This window comes from Cebus imitator, unplaced genomic scaffold (genome assembly GCF_001604975.1).
Source record: "Cebus imitator isolate Cc_AM_T3 unplaced genomic scaffold, Cebus_imitator-1.0 Scaffold4, whole genome shotgun sequence".
NCBI lineage: Eukaryota > Metazoa > Chordata > Mammalia > Primates > Cebidae > Cebus > Cebus imitator.
Window position 1 is genome coordinate 10,674,290 of NW_016107319.1, and position 20,163 is coordinate 10,694,452.

At 40.7% G+C, this 20,163-nt stretch overlaps 2 protein-coding genes across 4 annotated transcripts in view; one reads left to right on the forward strand and one right to left on the reverse strand.

Annotated features, from left to right (window-relative positions):
* Window positions 1-735: 735 nt before the first annotated feature.
* Window positions 736-3,091, reverse strand: LOC119472095 (translation initiation factor IF-2-like). Its single transcript, XM_037740555.1, has 2 exons — window positions 1,643-3,091; window positions 736-1,559 (listed from the first exon to the last, which is right to left on the reverse strand). Exon 1 carries the CDS (start codon window positions 3,007-3,009, stop codon window positions 1,900-1,902), a length of 1,110 nt encoding a protein of 369 aa, XP_037596483.1. The 5' UTR covers window positions 3,010-3,091; the 3' UTR covers window positions 736-1,559; window positions 1,643-1,899.
* Window positions 2,184-20,163, forward strand: part of SMAD1 (SMAD family member 1) — a 77,990-nt gene continuing 60,010 nt past the window's right edge. Inside the window, exon 1 of one of the 3 annotated variants that reach the window (XM_017534669.2) lies at window positions 2,184-2,445. The gene's annotated coding sequence lies outside the window, so the exon portion shown is untranslated. Of the gene's footprint in view, window positions 2,446-2,742; window positions 3,568-20,163 lie in introns of those variants that run through there. The other 2 variants (XM_037740548.1, XM_017534677.2) reach the window with 2 other exon arrangements.

Consider the following 20,163-nt stretch of genomic DNA (forward strand, 5'->3'; position numbering starts at 1 on the left):
TATGTATCTGAGTCACGGCACCAAAAAAAGAAAAAAGAAAAAAAAAAAGAAAGATTATGGAGGGTCTTGGGCTCATTATGGAAACTTAATTTGAGTGAAATGGGGACATAAGGGAGGATTTTTTAAAAATTTAATACAATACCGTTAATATATAGTCCATATTTATGTTTTTACAATGGTCTCATCAACACCCTTTAAAAAAGAATATCCAAATTTTTATTACCATGTAAAGAAATAACTTGTACAACAGGCAAAATCAAATTTTATAGCATACATAATATTAATAAATATCATTTAAGATCTCTAGAATTACACTAAGGAAGGTCATCTAGGCTGAGAGTGGTGGGTCACGCTTGTAATCTGAACACTTTGGGAGGCCAAGGTGGGTGGATCACTTGAGGCCAGGAGTTCAAGAACAGCCTTGCCAAAATGGCGAAACCCTGTCTCTACTAAAAATACAAAAATTAGACAAGTGTGGTGCTGGGTGTCTGTAATCCCAACTACTTGGGAAGCTAAGGCAGGAGAATTGCTTGAACCCGGGAGGTGGAGAGCACGCCATTGCACTCCAGGCTGGGCGACAGAGAGAAACTCCATCTCAAAATTAAATAAATAAATAAATAAATAAATGCCATCTATAGGTTTTTAAAAAAGTAACAGCTTTAAAATATCAGTTTATAGCTCCCCCTCCCCATTCAGGATCCAATCAAGGTTATATACTGCATTTCACTGTCATGCTTTTTTTTTAATAGCTTGAGGAAAATTCACATATCAAATGATTGACCCATTTAAAATGTACAATTCAATGGCTTTTGGTATATCCACAGAACTGTGCAACCATCACCAGAAACTAATTTTAGAACAATTTTGTCACCCCATGACCTTTAGCTGTCACTCCCCAGGTTCCTCATTTCCCCAACCCTATGCAAACCAACAATCTACTTTCTGTGTCCATAGCCTTGCCTACTCTGAGCATTTCAGATATGTGGAAGAATACAATGTGTGGTCTTACTGTGTTATCTTCTTTCACTCCACATGTTTTGAAAGGTTATCCAGGTCACATGCAACAGTATCCGCACTTCATTCCTTTTTATGGCTGAATAATGTTCTCTTGTATGGGATATTTCATACTGTTTATCAAGGGAGAGTTTTCAACAGGGGAGTGGCCTAATCTGAGTGGCATTTAGCAAGGTTCACTTTCCTGTTGTCCCAAGGAGCAGAGAATGACCAACTGCATCAAATGCTGCTTTTAGGGAAAATAAGATGAAGTCCACGAACTGACCAGTAAGGGCTCAAATAGTTTAAGGAAAAAAGGAATTTAATATACATTGATATATATTAATGATACACCGATACACATGGCTGGGAGTGACGTTTTTTGCTTCATGTGAAATTTATTCCTCAAAAAAATTATTCTTTTCTAAACGTAACTCAACATTATGGTAATTATCCAAGATTTTACGCAGCTTTATGACTTTTGCAAGAAGATATTTTCAATGTCCATGCAGATCACGTAGGTAAGAGTTAAGTTTGTTTTCGGGGTGTTGGCATCATCTAAAAGACTAGAAACTGGACCAAAAATGTAGAGTTCTAAAGCAGTATCTCCTTGTGGCATGTTACTATTTGGAGCAACAAGGTTACCTACTCGAATCATTGGATCCTGAGTTGACACAAAACCCATCTGTTGACTCAGGGTTTGTATAAGCACGTGCAGTAGTTACTAGCTAACCACTGCTGGGTACGTTCAACTTCTGGGGCCTGCAAATTATTGGAGAGTGAGTAACGGACAATGAAAACTAGACATCAAAGGGCCAGTCTCCAAAGATAACTGTCAACATGCATTCCATGTTTACAGAAGAGTTAATGAGCGTTTCAGAAAATAAACACATGGAGCATCGAAATTCACTTGCAGATAATGCACCAATCCACTCCACCGGGACTAAAGAAGACAGGGTTAGGAAAGCCAGAACGCCGCCACGCTGTTTTTTCTCCAGGAATAAACGGGGCGTGGGGCTGGGGGTGGAAGGGGGTGACTCGGGCCGCTCCCCCGCGCAGTCCTCCAGCCCCGGCCGCGCTGAGCTCACGCCGGCCGGGCCGGGAATTTGGAGAGGATCCCTGGTCGCGCGGCAGCGGCGGCGGCGCGCGGGTGAGCGTGTGAGCGGGCGGGCGGGCAGGCGAGTGCGCCCGGCATTGGCAGCCGAGGAGTGGAGGCTGGGCGGCTCCGACTCCCTGACGCCAGCGCGACCAGATCAATCCAGGCTCCGGGAGAGAGCGGGCTGACGGGCGGGCGGAGGAAGGAGAGGCCGAGCGGCTCGACCCGGGCCGAGGCGCGGGGAGGGACCCTGGGAGCGGAGCGCGGCGCAGCGCCCGGCCGGCCGGACCGGGGCCGCGGTACCCCACTCTCCCGGCCACTCGTGCCCCCGCGCGGATGGGCGCGCCGCCAACCCGGTAAAACGAAACAGACCCGAACCCAAGTTTCCCTTCATGCTGCGTCCCCGCCCTCCCCTTGGCGCCCCGGGCTTTCCAGCACCGCCGTCTCTGCACGCGTGGGCTCCCCGCGGTCCTGCGGGGCCGGGGGCGCGGGCGGCGGCGGCGGGGAGGGGGCTCTTTCCGCGCGGGGCGGACCGCGACCCCCCCACCCCCCATGATGGCGCCTCCCGGCCGCTCTGAGGAGCGAACCTGCCACTGCGTCCTCTCCTCGCGCCCAGCCAGACGGGCTCCCCCGGTGTCTTTGTTGGGTCTTCTGCTGTGGGAAGCCGAGTTCCCGGCCCCCCTAGCCTCGGCCCCCTGGTCTGACCGCGCCGGGACCTCCCCAGCCGCGCTCCCTTTCCGCGCGCTCCTCACATCTCTCCGGTGCTGCAGCCGGGCCGAGGCCCGTCCGCGCGGCCCACGGGCCCATTGTGTCCCCGAGCCGGCGGGGCGACCCCTGCGGGAACTGGAGAACGGCCGCCGGGCGCCTGAAGGAACGGGTCTCGCGGGCAGGGGACCCGGGCGCCCCCGGCCCCTCCACATCCCGCACGGGTTTACTTCTCGGCCCTAGCGAGCCTCTTTGGCGTCGAGGTCAAGGAAAGTTCGCACCGAAATCCCCTCTAATTTATTCAAAGGTTTGGCGGCGGCGCGTAATTTTTTCCCCCTCTTCCGCCTACACCCGCTGCGTCTCCTGGTGTCTCATTCCTTTCCCTTTACCGCAGTCGATTGCCTCACTGCATGTGTATTCGTGAGTTCGCGGTTGAACAACTGTTCCTTTACTCTGCTCCCTGTCTTTGTTAGTGTTTCTCGGGGTTGTTTCTGTAGGAAGGTGGGGGTAGTGGGCGTGAGAGACAGACGTGGGCTTGTTTTTCTAGTTGCTGAATCTGTATGAAGGCTTTAAAGGGAGAGCGTTTCCTTGATGTGCGTTAGGAGGGGAGGAGGAACAAATGCCTGCCAGATCTCACAACTACAGTAGCTGCGCTTTTGTTTATTTTGAAGCGAATGCAATTTTTAAATACACAGTGCAAGACAACCAGTAAAGACGCGTTTCTGAAAATTGAGACCGATCTCCGAACCATCTCCTGAGAAAGCATCATTTTCGTGAGTGCCGAGACAACTGTCCTTTTTCTATGTCCTTCCCCCTCCCCCGCTTTCTCTCCTTTGCACTGCATCTGAAGTTTCAAAGCACGGGGAATGATACAGAAGTTGCATGATTTCTGTCTTCCTGTTGCTGGAACTCTCAGCGGCTAAATCTCAGAATGCCTGTATTTCAGAACATCTTTGGCTCTAATTGCCTGTTGCGGACAACTTGCCTGCATCTCAGTAACACAATGAGAAAACTGTTCCCTGCCCATGTTGATTTTTCATCTTGTTTGTAATTCTTTAAATTGTACTGAAGGTAGGTGAGCTGTATTAAAAAAGAATCGGGGCAGAACCAGTGTTTACTGCCCCAGCATTTTCAATTGGTATAAATATTGTTGCATCAGTGTTATTCTGATGTAGGTGCCAGGTCTAAATACGCTGTACTGATTAAAGTGTTTGTTCTGCCCTCTCCCACTCTCCCATTTTCAGTTATTTGATATTTCCGTGCAGGTGGTGTATCATTGGTGGTGTAATACTGCAATTCTTAGGAAAGTTTAACTAGGGTCGTGAGAGATGATTTTTCTGGAGGTGGGTGATGCCAGAGCCTCTAGAGGATCCAGGAAGGATCGGGTTTCTTCTGAGGGTAGGGATTTGTCCTTGATTCAGTTTTGACCCCTACAACCATAGGTATGTAACCAAATACATTTTCCTCTTGCTGTATCCTTTGGTTTCATATCCTTGAAGAGCTGGTGATCTTTGTGTTTTAGAGAAATGACAGTTTTTAGGCAATTAAAAAAACGTTGACCTCTAACACTTTGTGGAATTTAATTTTGTTTCTATTAAGTTTAGTAAGGCATTAAGAGGAAGTAAGTCACATTTTCTCAACTGCATTTATTACATTTGTTAGTTAAAAACTAAATTTCACTTTGTAATTTCGATTTCTAGCAATTCTGGGTTAAAGATAAAATCTAATAACTTAGTAGATTGGAAAAAAGAAGTAACTTGGGTGTAATTAGACAAGCATGTTTAAGCTGCAGTAGCCTCCATAATCAAGGCCAAGTGTGTGTATAACAGATCTCATTTGTGTAGTCTTACAAGGCTAATGGAAGCATCACTGAGGCTTTATAAATAATGTAGAGTCTCCAGAGACGGCAGAGAAAGCATCATTACCAGGCTTTTCAACCTGCTTGAGATCTTAAATTGATTTACAGCACTGAACTGGTGCAAAATGATACATCAGGATGACATGGGGTCAGCCTGTAAAAGTCTATGATGTCAGCCTATTAGTTCAGTCATCATAATTAAACCATATTACAGGGATAGCTAAGCAGGAGTCTGGCGTTATACTCCAGATATGGGCGGTACAGGGGTTTTGTTTATAGTGGAAAGGCTGAGATGGCCAGGATCACCAGTGTTCCTGAAAGAGGGAAAAGGCTTACAGAACTATGAATTTTTGAAGAAAAATTTGAGATAAATGCAGAGATACTCAGTCTGCATTGTAGAAGTAGCTTTTCATTTGGTAGAGGAGAAGCAGCTTCTTTAGAGATGCTGACAAGGACCTTTGCAGCTCTAATCTGTGTACTGCTGTGTACTGAATTATGCTTTGTGTGAGCTTGAATTTAACTTGGCCTTAGGGACCTTCTAAAATATCAGAGGACCACGTACTTAACTCTGATCCTTTTATTACCACTGAATTTGCGCTATATTGATGTATCAACTGACATGTTATTTCTTTACTAATCAAACTTACCAGGCCTACACCGGAAACAAAGATATTTGAATTGAACCTATAAAACAATTCAGGAAAAGAAGATCCTTATTTTGCTTAAATTTCTGACAATTCTTATTTAGCTTATGGATTATCTAGGGCCCTGCTATCCAGTAAGGTCTCACATGTAGCTTTTTTGAAATTTCGTTTTATTCTATTTTTTTTGAGACAGAGTCTTGCTCTGTCACCCAGGCTGGAGTGCAGTGGCATGATCATGGCTCAACCAACCAGGCCCAGGCAGCCCTCCTACTTCAGCCTCCCAAGTTGCTGGGACTGCAGGCACTGCCACCATGCCTGCCTGACCAATTTGTTTTTGTATTTCTTATAGAGACAGGGTTTCATCATGTTGTCCAAGCTGGTCTCAAACTCCTGGGCTCAAGCTATTCTCCAGCCTCGGCCTCCCAAAGTGTTGGGATTATAGGTGTGAGTCACTGCATTCGGCTACTTATAGCTATTTAAGTTAAAATTAAAGAAAAATTCATTTTCTCAGCACTGACCACATTTCAGGTGCTTAGTAGCCGCTAGTGGCTACCATACTGGACAGTGTATATGTAGAATAGTTCCGTCATCACAGAAGGTTCTGCTAGCCAGTGCCGCCCCAGCACCTTTACCTCTTCTCACTTGTTACCTCTACTAATGAGTTTGTGGAGTTAAAGATGGAAAGCCATATATAAACTAATTTTATTTCTAACTAGCTGTTCTTTTTAAACTACAGCCCAGTTTGGAAGAGACAGTCGAAGCTACTGGATAAAAGGAGTTTGATTTTTCTGTAGATCTTATTTATTATTATATTTAGCATTAAAAGTTGCTTTAAAGTCATAGATCCTAATTTGGTTTAGAGCCTTAGAGAGGAGAAATAATTGTAGCTAACCTTTTTTCTGAATTTTTACTTTATGTATGCCAGGCATTGTTTATAATTCCCATATCTCATTTAAGCCTCAAAACTTCCATAAGTACTGTTGGTGGCACATTTTACAGGTAAAGAAACTGAGGCCAGAATAATTTAGTATCTTGCTTCAAGCTATATAATTAGTGAGCAGTTATAGTTTGTAATCTTTGCTGGGATCAAGGCAGTCTGGCTCTAGAAACTCCATATTAACTATATTTTTTGTTCTTTCATTCAGAAGACCCAAGTCGTCCTTGTTCTGCCGTGCTTTACTATCCCAGTATAGACATGACTTGGCTTGTGTTTTTTTAGGTCTTTAAGTAAATTTACCTTCTGTTGTGCCTTTCTAGGCTATCTTCTGTCATCCTTTTGTAAGTGTTTAAGAAAAGAAAAATAATGCTTATCTAAGCAGCACATAATTTGAAGAATAAATCTGACATGAAAGTAACGCATTTCAAAGCCACATTAGTTTTATCTTCTGCCTCTCTGCATAATCCTTATCACTTTCCTCTTGCATTTTCTTACATAATCACCAACCGATGTTAAGTTAGGGATAGTAATTCAGTTTGTCTGTCTTACCAAAATTAGTCGTCTTCCCTGAGCTGTTAAACACTATAATAATAGTAACTGCAGATTCGTTGGGGACTTTTTTTTTTTTTTGGAGCCAGAGTCTGGCTCCCTTACCCAGGCTGGAGTGCAGTGACACAATCTCTGCTTACTGCAACCTCCACCTCACTGGTTCAAGCGATTCTTCTGCCTCAGCCTCCTGAGTAGCTGGGACTACAAGCGCACGCCACTATGCCCAGCTAATTTTTGTATTTTTAGTAGAAATAGGATTTCACCATGTTGGCCAGGATGATCTCCATCTCTTGACCTCTTGATCCACTCACCTTGGCCTCCCAAAGTGCCGGGATTAGAGGTGTGAGCCACCATGCCTGGCCTTTTTGGAGATTTTTTTTAAAAAAACATTTAACATCTACTTTTATAAATGTTTTACAAGGTCAGAGCTGTTTAAGGATCTGATGAAACTGTGGATCTTGTATCTTCTTATTCCCACCTTCCTATCCGAAAATGCTTATATGCCGTGGTGAGTTAATGTGTACACTTAACTATCCAAATCACATGTCTTTTAAAGGGTGAAGTATGTCCATGGGACTGCGCTGCCAAGTGCTTTCATAAACATTAAGACTTGTAATTTTCTTTACATAGAATAGAGATATTTAGTATTAAAAGTTGCTTTAAAGATTTTCAAATCTAGTTGGTTCATATCAAGGTGAACAATCTGAAATCCAGAGAAGGTAACTGATGTTCAAATTTACCCGACTAGTGATTGGAAAAGGGAAAGCCAGGATCTGGATTCATCTTAGCATTAAGAGCCCATTTGTTTGTTTATTTGTTTTCCCTTGCCACGCTCACTATGTTCCTGAGGCTTTGGTCTGAGCATATCCAACGTAATTTAGGAAAGGGGGAAAGAAGAATTTTTTGACATGTTAGTGACTTTTTATACCTAACATTGTTTGAGCTAAGTAGGAATCAAGCCTGACAACTATAGAGAAATGCTTATTTTCTACATATTAAAATTGATTCTTTTTCATTCTGGAGGTGGAAGAGAAAAGCCCTATGTCTAATTTAATCAATGCAACCTTATTAGAAAATGGGAGATCCAAGATTGTACAAAGTTTGAATTAAAGCAGGCAGCTCTGACATCTAGTAAAATACACAGATCTCCTCTTGACTCTCAAAAACAAATCATATTCCTAACCGAAAGCTAAAGTAGATACTAGGGAGCTAGGGAATTCTAGGGAGAGAGTTAGACAAGTCTGAGAAGAAAAAGGATAATTTAAATATAAAAATGTGGAGAAAATAGGTTTAAGTCATAGCATGTCTTTGAGGTCGATGAAATGTTCTGCTGCTTCTATATGTGGCTTTACTTTTTGGTACCAAGATTTTAGAATGTACTTTGATAACGAAAAGGGACATCTCTTTGCCCCAACCTGAAACCTCTTGAATCCTCTATATTCCTTTCCTGCTATTATCTGGTAGTACAAATATTCAGTCTAATCTGTTGATCTTTCATCTGATTTGCAGCAAAAATACCTGAAGAATTTTCATCACTCTGCTGTAGCTACCTTTAAAAAGAAAAGGAAGGGGGGAAAAAAGGCAGAGCCAAATAGTATTAATATAATTGCTTAAAATCTAAATTAAAATACTCATTTTGGTGTGTGTTATTATGATGGTGTCAGTTTTAGAGGTGCAGGGCTAGTCCTATATGCAAAAAAATAATGTCTATAGTTATTGCTGGCTGACTTGCAGCAATGAGCAGCTTCTCTATAACATTCACTTGCATAAAGGAAACTACCTTTCGGAAAAGAAAAGCCAAAACTTTCATAAGCAGTTTCACTTCAATGACTACATCAGAGTTTTAGTAAGGTACTGGGAACTACAGTATTTGAACAGTTTCAGCATCTTTATAATTTTTTTTATAAGCTAAAATCAGAACCTTAGAGAAGACTCTCTCTTGCAAGTAAAGCATTAAATCCTCTAGGGTGTGAGGGAGTCCTTACCTGGTGATTCCCCCAAATCTCTTCTCTGTTCTTAGTGTTTGAAAAAGGAGCTTTTTCTTTGTAAGAACCTAGGTTTGCGGTGCAGATTGGTTTCTTAACTAATTTTTTTTTTTTTTTAGATAATAAGCCTAGATTTGCAGCATTGTAATAAGTGTATGCTTCATTTATTCCATGAATATTTATTAGTTCTGAGGCTCAATAATTAGGGGATGCACAAAAATGAAAAATTAAATGCAGCAACATTGTAAGGGTTGTTACAAGATGGTATAGGAGTAAGTTGTACAGACAGTTCACATCAGGACCACTGTGGCATGGAAGGACATGTGAGTTTGCATAGGTAGAAGGAAGAGGGACATTATAGCAGAGTAATGGCATGGAAAACTTGTCAGTTAAGCATGAGTGTTGAGTATCTGTAGAGCAGCACTGTCCAATAGAATATCTACAGTGATGGAAATGTACTACCTCTGTGCTGTCTAATACAGTAGCTGTAGCCACACATGGAACAGCATTTTTCGTTTTAATTAATTTGTGTTTCAGTTGCTGCATGTGGTTATCATATCAAACAGTGTGGATCCAGAGGTAGTGAGCAGCCCTGCCTGACCCCAGTGGGTGTTCTTACGGAGCCTAGTATGGTGGTGTGGAGGAGATGCTCAGAAAGGTTAAGTTCCAGTGAGAATTTTAGGGCCTTAGAGTGCCAGAATAAGGAAACATTGAGAAGTCACTGAAAGTGTTTGAACATGCAGTTTGTACTGGAGGGATAGAACCCAATGCCAGGAGGTCAATAAGAAAGCTATTGAGTTATGTATGAGATGATAAATCTCTGGTAGACATAGAAAGAGAAGGGCATTTTAGGTAAAACAAAACAAAAAGCCATGAAGCCTTGGTTTACATGGCTATAAAGTAGTGAGAAAGAGATGTCAGAGATTATCCTTAAATTTCTAACCTTGGTGGCTGGAAAATTAGTAAGGATGTTACTTAAGAATAGGGGAGAGCGGGTTGTAGAAGGAATAAAGATTGTGGGAATGATAAATTAGACTTGATGAGTTGCATTTAAGGTGAGATATCTCGGTAGAAGTATGCTACAGGCAAGTTGGAGATAAATAACTAAAGGTTAGGGAGGACTTGGAAGCTTTATGTTAGACTCTCTGCAGTCATCTACTGGGTACTATGAGAGAACCACAAAGAGAAATAACTGGTAGATTGAATCTTCCATTGGATCCCACAGTTAGGAAATAATAGAAGAAAGAGGCTAATTTGAAGTTGACTGTCTAAGAGGCTGTTTGACGTAGACCAAAGAAGGAACTGGAAGAAAGGCACTGGAAGAGAGATACTGGAAGTAGGTTTGGAGGGGAAAATGTACAGTTCAGGGTGAAGGAGAAGTCAGATAATCATGTCAATGCAATTTCAGGGAATACTGAATACATTAAGAAGTGAGAAATAGATTCTTATACTGCCTTAAGTGACTTGCATTTTAAGATAGATGATACCTCTTCATATTTGAAGGCTGAGGGGAAGAAGTCAGTGGACAGAGAGCAGTTGGAGGTGATGGAGTTAGCGATCTGGAGCACAGGTGACAAAATGTTGACCATGATAAGGAGGGAGAGTTGTCTGAGGAAGAAACCATGGGATCTGAATGAGAGGAAAGCATGTAGCAGAGCTCCTGCCCACTTTTGCTGATTTTCCTGTATTGTTAGAGGTAAGTCCTTTCACTGGGTTGGTGAGGAGGAAGGTCAGCACATGGTAAGGGAAGCTTAGGAATACTGGAGAAGTTTTGGAAGACCCAGTGTAGGTAGTGTACCAGGCAATTTATGGAGAAGTCAAATTCTGAACAGTTGCGGGGAAGGCTGGGGTAAAGTTTGATGAGGTGGTATAGGTAACTAGGTTAATTGTTACTTTTGGGTATCACTTTGAGGCCTTGTAGGCTTAGGGATAGCAAATGGGTTTAGAGATAAGGCTCTAGAGTCAGATTGCCTGGGTTTAAGACCAAGTCCCAACACCACTTCATAAGGAGCCTGATGAACAAAATGAACTGAGAAGAGGTAAGCCATGAGAATCCTGGTAATGAAATAGTGAAATACCAAGGTTGGGAATTTGTGGATAGAGCATTTCCCTAACAATTCTAGATAAAGGTTTCTAAGAAAAGTATAGAAATTGAACTAACAGAAGAATCCCTTTAATGATTTTAAAGGTTATTTAAATTGATTAGAACTTTAAAAAATAAGTATTGTATTCTGAATTTTTCTGTGGCTTTTCTTATAGCATTCATTACAGTTAAAAACATTTCTTTTTCACTAAACCAATGCATGCCTAATGCAGAAAGATTCTGCAGTGGATTCTTGTCATAGTGTTAGAAGGAAAGGGGAGATTGATTTATGCCATTGGGGGGAGGGTTATTAATAACCAGCCACAGAGCCCTTCTAAATGTGGCTCCAAAGGCAGAAACAATAATTTTTTTATAGATTTGATAGCATTTATTATATGACCAAACATACTCAAAAACAAAACCTGAAAGACAGATAACTGTTTTGCAACAAGATGTTGTTTTTTGTAAGAAAGTCTTATATCAATAGGAAGCACCACCCCACAGAAAAATTGGTAATGGATGTGAACAAGCAATTCACAAACAAATAAAATATAAACTGCTGACGGGAAGGTTCTGTGCCTGTAATCCCAGGAGGCTGAGGCAGAAGCATTGCTTAAACCTAACAGTTCAAGGCTGCAGTGAGCTATAATTGTGCCACTGCACTCCAGTGTGGACAACAGAGCGAGACTCTGTCTCAAGAAAAAGGAAAAAAGAAGTAAAAACTACTAATGAACATAAAATGTTCTGGTTATGTCCTAGATCAGACTCTTGATTGAAATGGGGATGATGCCTTCCTTTTTCCTGTATTTTGTTATCAGTCTGAGAAGACTGGGCTTTTCTCATTTAAGGAAAGGAAGCCTAAATTTCCCAGCCTCCTAAGAGAATCTGGAGTTACAAGGAGGTACAAGGTGTACGTAAAGTGGAGTTGTAAGAGGCAGGCACCCTGCTTCCCTCCATAACATGGTTTTGGTCCAGGAGTTTCCTTATTAGAATGTGAGGGGCTATCAGTTACACACAGTTTCTCAGTCACCTGGCATAGTTGATGAATCTTGAAGGTACCAGTGCTTCTTAGAGCACGTTGAAATAGGCCCCTTTCTCTCCTACCTGAATTGCAGTATTAGATTTTATAGTGGCATTTACGCATTGATGTGAGACACAGTGATGGTCTTGGAGCATGGTTTTGATTATTGAGATGGATGAGTTTATGAGGTATTAAAGTGAGAAAAGTTCCCTTTGTAGTAAAACCTTATAATGTTTAAAAAAAAAAAAAAACTTAAAAGTTAGGCATCAGTGTTTAATTTTCCAAATTTGTTTTTTAAAGGATAATAGTGGTCATGGGTTTTCTGTCAGTAGAAAATTCAAACTGTTTTCTCTCTGCTCTCAGACTACAACAGTCAGCACAAAATACTTCCGTGACTAAATGTGTGTGGGTTTTTCCCTACACACCAAACACTGGCTGGGTGTCTTCCAATTCAGTTTTGACACTACTTGGAGATAGCATCAGATCCTACAGATTGAGGGTTCAGTCCCACCCACCTCCAACTTAAGTCCAAGCCTCTGGAACTTCTGGCTGACCAGCTTCAAGTTGGGGCTCCTATGACCCCCCTCTTTGGATTCATTTAATTTGATAGAATGGCTCACAGGGTTTGGGGAAACTTACATTTACTGATTTATTATAAAGGATATTAAAAAGGATACAGAAGAAGAGATGCATAGGGCAAGGTGTGGGGGAAGGGAGCATGGAGCTTCCGTGCCTAACCTGGGCGTGCCACGCTTCAGGAACCTCTGCGTGTTCGGCTGTCCAGAAGCTCTCTGAACCTTGTCCTCTTGGTCTTTTATGGGGCTACATTTTATAGGCATGATCAATTATACCATTGGCCACTGGTGATCAACTTAACCGTCAGCCCCTTGCCCCCTCCCTTGAGGTTGTAGGGTGGGGCTGAAAGTCTCAACCCTCTAATCCTGCCACCATCCTGAAGCTGGTTAGGGGCTGCCAGCCAACAGTCAGCATTAGCATGCAAAAAGACATCACTTTGGAGTCTCTAAGGATTTTGGGAGCTATATGCCAGAAACAAGGTTGAAGCCCAAATATATATTTTACAGTATCACAGGTTTAAAAGGCTATTCATATCGTTCCCATAAGGGAATGAGTCTGGTGGTTATTGGTAGGATCCTTACCAAACTGAATGACATTCAGTCTTTAGTGGGTTCTTACCTTGCTGCTAGACAGAATCAGAATTTATCTGTGTCTTCTGTCTTACCATCTCCTTTCTTTTAAATGACCTGCAAACATTTTAAAGTTGGATTAAAAAGGCTTTTAAATCTCACCTTCAGGCTCACAACTTGTCCCACTAGCATCCCCTGCCCATCCTTACGTCCTTTCTGAGTGAGGCGTGACTGGGAGTACGGGCCCTGAAGTGGTATGCATTGGTGAGACCTGGCACTCAAAACTCTTTGGGCTAAGTGGTAGAGCCAGGAAAATGGGCCTTAATTTTATCAGAGACAGTAGCTTTTCATGAAAGACAATAATGATGCAGTGAATGTTGCTGTAGAAATTATACAGCTGGTTGTGTATAGCTTGCCGTCTCATCTATTACAGCTTCCTGTTTTGCTTTTTGCCCATTGCCAGCTTTGCAGTACAACATAATTAATAACAACCCCTTTATTTTCCGTGTGTTTATGTTTGTGTGCTAGGACTTCTGTTTAGTTTACTCAAGCTTGAGGGAATATTTGATTAGTTTAAATGTTTTTCTGTTAACTGTGAACAAAATTAACTTGATTATCATTTAAATGTTGGCACAAAAACTGGATTTATGGCATTTATTTGCATTTATTTATAGCATATATTTGCATTTATTTATAGCATATATTTGCTGAAGAGTTGTCAATTTGTGCGGGCTGAGATGTTCTGTATTCTAGAAAAGGCTCCTTTAAAAGGGGTGCATCCTTACTGTGGAGTTCTGCTTTTTTATTAAGCTGATATTAATCAATTCAGCAAGTATTTCATATATTCCTACTGTGCATTCAGCACTGTACTATGTTTTGGGTTGGGCAGAGAAAAGTATAAATCATTTTCTGCCCTGAAGCAGTCTAATTGGTAAGAGGAGATTATACATTTGAAGCTGTTTTACTTACAGTTGGGATCATCTTTTAAAATCAAGGGATTGGGTCTTTTCCAGTCTGATGAAATTGTTAGAGCTTTTGCCTCTGGCCCAGTTCTGCCTTAGTTCATTCTTTTAGCAAGGTTTTGAGTGTCCGTATTTCTATATATGCTTATGTTCATAGCGTGTCTCTTAGAGAGCTTGATAAAGTTGGGGTAAGGGATTGTAGGTATAAGGCCTGCACTGAGGATCTTCTAACTTTGAGGAACAATACAAACCTGCTTGTTTAGTCTAGCATCTGTTGTAATACCTTTCACCACAGTTACCTTATTAACTCTTTAGACTGAGTTCCTTCAGGGTATGGACAGTGTCTTTATGATCTTTGTGTTAGCACAGTGCTGGTTCTCCCTTGTCTATTCATTAGAATTGTATGAACAGCCACCACTACAAAAATGCCTGGGTCCATCCTATCGAAGGATTATGGTAAGGATTCTTTCACAAAGTACCACAGGGAATATTAATATTGTTAATATTCAGAAAGAAAAAATATTGTTAATATCCAGCAATATTAAGAATGGTTGGCCTGACACACAGTAGGTACTTGATGAATGAATTTTTTCTTTTTGTGGTTTTTAGAACTACATCAGGAAATATAATATGGTATATTGTGAATTAATTGTGGTTATGAACCATGCCTTTTATACTTAGTAGCACCCAGCAGTGTGTGATGCCGGTTGTGGGTGCTCAAACTCACTAGTTAAGTTCTGAGGATTGACTGCTTTGCTTCCCGTTTCTTTTCTTTGAGAAGAACAGAGATAGAAAGGGTGTGTGGGTTCGACATGTTTCCCTTTTCCCCTTGTGGAAGAATCAGCAGTTCTCTGAGTCCCGGAGTCTAGAAATGAGTTATAGAAAGCTGTTGAGGCCTGAGGTGCTTAGATTGCAAAGAGAAAAGGAGAAGAAAAGTGGCAGTATAGAGCCGTAGCTTATCTGGCTATGTTAGAAAAATGTTTGGTTGTCACAACTGGGAGGGAGGGGCTGGAGGGTTGCCAATAGCTTCTAGTGGGTAGAGGTCAGGGATGCAACCAAACATCCTGTAATGTTAAAGTTGAGGAACCCTGAAATAGAGGATGAAAAGGGAGATCAGGAGACAGATGGGATAACTGAAGTGGTAGTGTCATGACCGTTTCTGCCACACCAGCACACAGTTTGTGTGCTTTATCTTCCCACTTCCCTTACCCCTTACCCCAAATCCTTGAGTGCAGAGTACTATTTTTGCCATTATCTGTAAGTAGCATTGTGACCTACAACTATGTATTAGGTGTTAAAATTAATATCTTAGTATCTTACCTATATTAAAATATACCTGCAAGTTTCCTTTAAATTTTCTTTATTGCTACATTTACTTGATTAGAAAAGTATTAACCTCAAGAAAAAGAGAGCTCGCCATTTTTGTTTTATGTTTTCAGTAAAGGATCTTAATAAGTGCGAATGTAAAGAAAATGAATTTCTTTCTTTCTTTTTTTTTTTTTTTTGATAGGGTCTTGCTATGCCGCCCAGGCTGGAGGCTGGAGTCCAATGGTGTGATCACAGCTTACTGTAACTTTGAACTCTTGGGCCCAAGTGATCCTCCTGCCTTAGCCTCCCAAGTAGCTGAGACTGCAGGCATGCACCACAGTGCCTGGCCTTTTTTTTTTTTTGTGAAGGCTGTATTGCCCAGACTGGTCTCAAACTCCCAGCCTCAAGCAATCTTTCCACCTTGGCCTTCCTAGAGTCCTGGGATTACAGGTGTGAGCCACTGCACCTGAGTCAAGAAAATCAATTTCTTAAAAGGAGTTTAATTTTAATGTTCTATAGATTGAATATGAGAAAAGGATTATTAAGATTTGAACATACAATAGCTAATTAATGGTGCCAATTTTCTGATGTCTTGTTGAATGATATAGCTTATAATGTCTTATTCTAAGATCTTTAGATTAAAATGAATTTAATTTTGTTACTGCTACACTAATAAAACTCTTGGTTTTTTCATGTCCTAACAGAGTGGAAAGATATCAAGAAGGAAAGCAACAGCAAAAACAAGAATAAATTAGAAGGGGAAGGGAAGGAGATGGAGGGCATTTTTTAAAACTATAAGCAAATCCTTTCCTGTTAGTCCTTTTGCCTTATGCATCAGACCAAGAAGGGGGCGACTGAGGAGAAGCAGTAGAGGGGTTACCTTGGCAGGTTCCTTATCCTTTTTGTACCTCAGTTTTGTCATCTGTAAAATAGTAGTTATTTTATATGACTCATATAAGGATTAAGAGAGCTATTTAATAAATTTAAGGTGCTCAGAACAGTGCATGGTGATTCATTATGGTGGTGGTTGTGGTAATGAGGATGGTATAAGGATGATTTTTGATTGTTTTTGAATATAGTTGACCCTTGACCAACAGGGGGTCAAACTGCATGGGTCCACTTATACTCAGATTTTTTTCTCAATCAAAAGTGGTTAGGAAATACAGTATTCACAGAATGTGAAACCTGAATATGCAGAGGGCGAGCTTTTTGTTTATGCACAAGTTCCAAAGGGCCCACTGAGACCTGTATGCAAGGACTTTGGTATTGGGTGGTTGCGTCTGGGAACCAGTGCCCCAGGTATACCGAGAGATGACTATACTGATTGAGTCCATGGATGTACTTTTCTACAGTGTTTCCCATAAAACCACCTACCACTTTCTCCCTTTGAAGTTGCTGGTGACAGTGATAAAAGTTTCATGAGTTTTCAAACTAGTATATTTCATGCGTTCTGTAAAAGTCTGTTTTATGCCTATACTCTGCATTCCAAAAGAGTGATTTATATGATAAAATGTTTGTCTTTATGCTTTTATGATGTACTAAAACACTAACTGTCATCCATTTACAGATTTTTCACAGCAATTTTTAAATCTTAAATAGGCATTTCTCTAGAATTTGCTGTGTTCTCAGGGCATATTGTAGCTTTTTTAATAGTATAAGCAAAATATAAATGATTAAAAGCTTTCTTTGTTGAATTATAATACATTGTAGAAGCAATAGTTAATTATTAGTAAGGCTGCTTTGGATTATCTGTTCCATTTTCCATACCCACTAATGCAGGTATTTGATAGTTAGACCATTTGGATTTCCACTGTAGGGTAAGTAACACAGCTCAGAATGTGTGGAAGATGTCATTGTAGCACAGACTGTAGGCCGCTTTGTCTGCATGTATATTTCTCTTTGGATGAAGAGCCTGAACAAGTGGTCCTGTGACTTTTATCACAGTCTACCATATGATATGGTTCTCCCATCTCTCCCATACCCACTTTATAAGCTTGATGGTGTTGGGAACTGTGTCATTTTCTTTCTACTGCAGCTTTATGTTGGTGATGAGGGCTTGCAAATTTGTTCAGTTAAATAGTGGATAAATGGAAACTAAAGCCTTCTTAGTAGTTGAGCACGTGATGGAGAACTTGGGTTTTGAAGCCTTCTGAGAATATTGTCTTGGGTTTTTCCATTGTGATTGGTAAATAAGTTACTTTAGGGAAGTTAGCAGGTAAGATTGTACTAAACAAGTGATCAGAGGTAGAAAGGCCTAGATTCATGGGTACAGATCTCACCTAATTCTGTAGGTGATGCTTGCTTATATCTAAAGCATGATTTCTCTAAAACCAATGAAAAACTTTGCTTTTGCTTCTTTTAGGTCTTAGGTGAGGGAGCTGTCACATTCTGGAAGAGGGTTGCTGCTGTTTGTTCAGTTTCTCCTCTGAGGTGGCCAAGTAAATGTTTGCAATTCCAGTCCAGTTTTTGGCAGATTGAAAGAGTCTGTCACTGATTGTCATATGAAGGAGAGTGAAATCTGGCCGATCTCAGTGTTTGTTTCAGTGGTTATATAAACTTTGATTTTTAGAAGTTATTCTTTGAAATAACAGATTTTTGTAATGGAAAAAGGACAGGACTAAATTGCTCGTGAAGATATTTGAATAACATAACATTTTTATTTAGTAAGAAGTTCATGCATTGAAAAATTCTTTGGCTATTTGAATAGTTAATAGAAAGGGGAGTAAGGGTCTAATATGGGAGGGAAACTTTTTTGTTATAATATGCCATTTTGTGAAATGGAATTCTTTGATTATGTGCCTGGATGCTTAATAAAAGCGTACATTCCATTCCTATCCATATCATATTAACCTAGAATAGGGTCATTGTATTTTACCAGAACACATTTCTCTGAAAATCCTATGCAGATACACTTTGAAATTATTTTTTTCCTTTAAAAGAAGATATATCTTGCCACGTGTTGGTCATAATGCTGTCTTCTAGGGCAATGTAGAAATAACTCTCTTCCTTCCTTTCAGTTTTTATTTCTTTTTATTGTTGGGGTTTTAAATTTGAAAACAGCAATTGGTTAAGAGTAAAAGTAATTGGCTCTCCTGCATTCCCTTGCACCCAGCTCACTCCTAAAGGTAACTACTTGTTCAGTTTCATTTATTTTTTTTTCCAGGCCTTTAAAAATGGACATGTATATACACAGACAGTTTTTGTTTCTATTTGTGTTTTTAAAAAGAGACCATACTATAGGTACTGTTTACCACTTCTTACTGAACAGTCGTGGTAAGGTTTCCTTTTCATGGTAGTATTGTACATGAAGTCCATCTGTCTTTTCATTTGTTAACAGTTATATCATAGTCAAATGTACTATAACTTATTTAATCATTCCATTACTGTTAGGCACCTGTGTTATTTAGAACATGAATATCCTTGAACATGGATATTTGTGTGTGCTCATTTAAGGTTGCTATTTCCCCTGCGGCTTTCTCAAGCCGTGGCTGCTTTCTCCGATAAACCTCTTACCTCTTCTTGCCACCTTTAGACCATTCTTCTAGCATCCTCTATAAAAAACACCTAGCTTTGACTATCCCGTAAAATTATACCACTCATTACCCTTCCTTGTTAGTCATTTTCTGCCCCACTGTCCATATCATTCACTCTAATTCCTGCAAGATTTAACTCCTAGTTGTTATTCCCTTGGTTGAGCAACCCTAATCCGAAAATTCACAATGCTCCAAGATCCAAAACTTTTTGAGGACTGATGTGGCACCACAAGTGGAGAATTCTACTCTTAACTTCATGTGACAAGTCACAGTGAAAACACAGTCAAAACTTTTTTTGTGTACAAAATTATTAAAATTATGGTATAACATTGGCCAGGTATGGTGACTCATGCCTGTAACCTTAACCCTTTGGGAGGCTGAAGCAGTGGATCACTTAGCTCAGAAATTAGAGATCAGCCTGGACAACATGGCAAAACCCTGTCACTACTAAAAATCCAAAAATTAGCCAGGCGAGGGGGCACTTGCCGGTAGCCCCAGCTATTCAGAAGGCTGAGGTGGGAGGATTACTTGAGCCCAGGAGGTCTAGGCTGCAGTGAGCCAAGCCCCTGCACTCCAGCCTGGGCAACAGAGCAAGACCCTGTCTCAGAAAAAAAAGAATTACTCTTCAGCCTCTGTGCATAAGGTGTAGATGAAACATACATGAATTTTATGTTTAGACTTGTATCCCATCCCCAAGATATCTCATTATGTGTATTCAGAATATTCTAACATCCAGAAATATCTGGAATCTGAAACACCATCTGGTCTCAAGCATTTCAGATAAGGGATACTCGGCCTGTATTCCTGTACAGGAATTATGGATATTTAGTCTATAATTCTTGGACTACTTCCCTTCCAATGGCCTTGTCTTTGGTCCTACCTCAGATACTCAATCTCTGGCTGGAAAGATTCTGTAAAAGAAAAAAAAAATCTCAGTCTCATAATCCCCATAATATGAGATTTCATACTTCTAAAAATTAAACAGTTCTCCAATCGGGTGGTTATTTTCTTTATTTACGTAAGCAGTGAAGTATTATTTGTTCATGTCTGTACTTTGAGAATATATCCAGAATCTGACGACTTCTGCCATACTGATTGAAATCTTTATCATCTCGTACCTTAATAATTGCCGTTGCTTTCTAACTGGTCTCTCTACCCACCAGTCCCTACTTCCATCCCTGCATCTTTCATTATGTTCTCAACCCAGCAAGCCATAGTAATTCTGTTAAACTATAAGTTGGATGATCTCTCCTCTGCTCAGATCTCTTAAGTGTTTCCATCTCAATTTGGAGCAAAAGTTCTGAAGTCCCTATGGGCCCCGCACATACCTGCCCCTGTGACCTC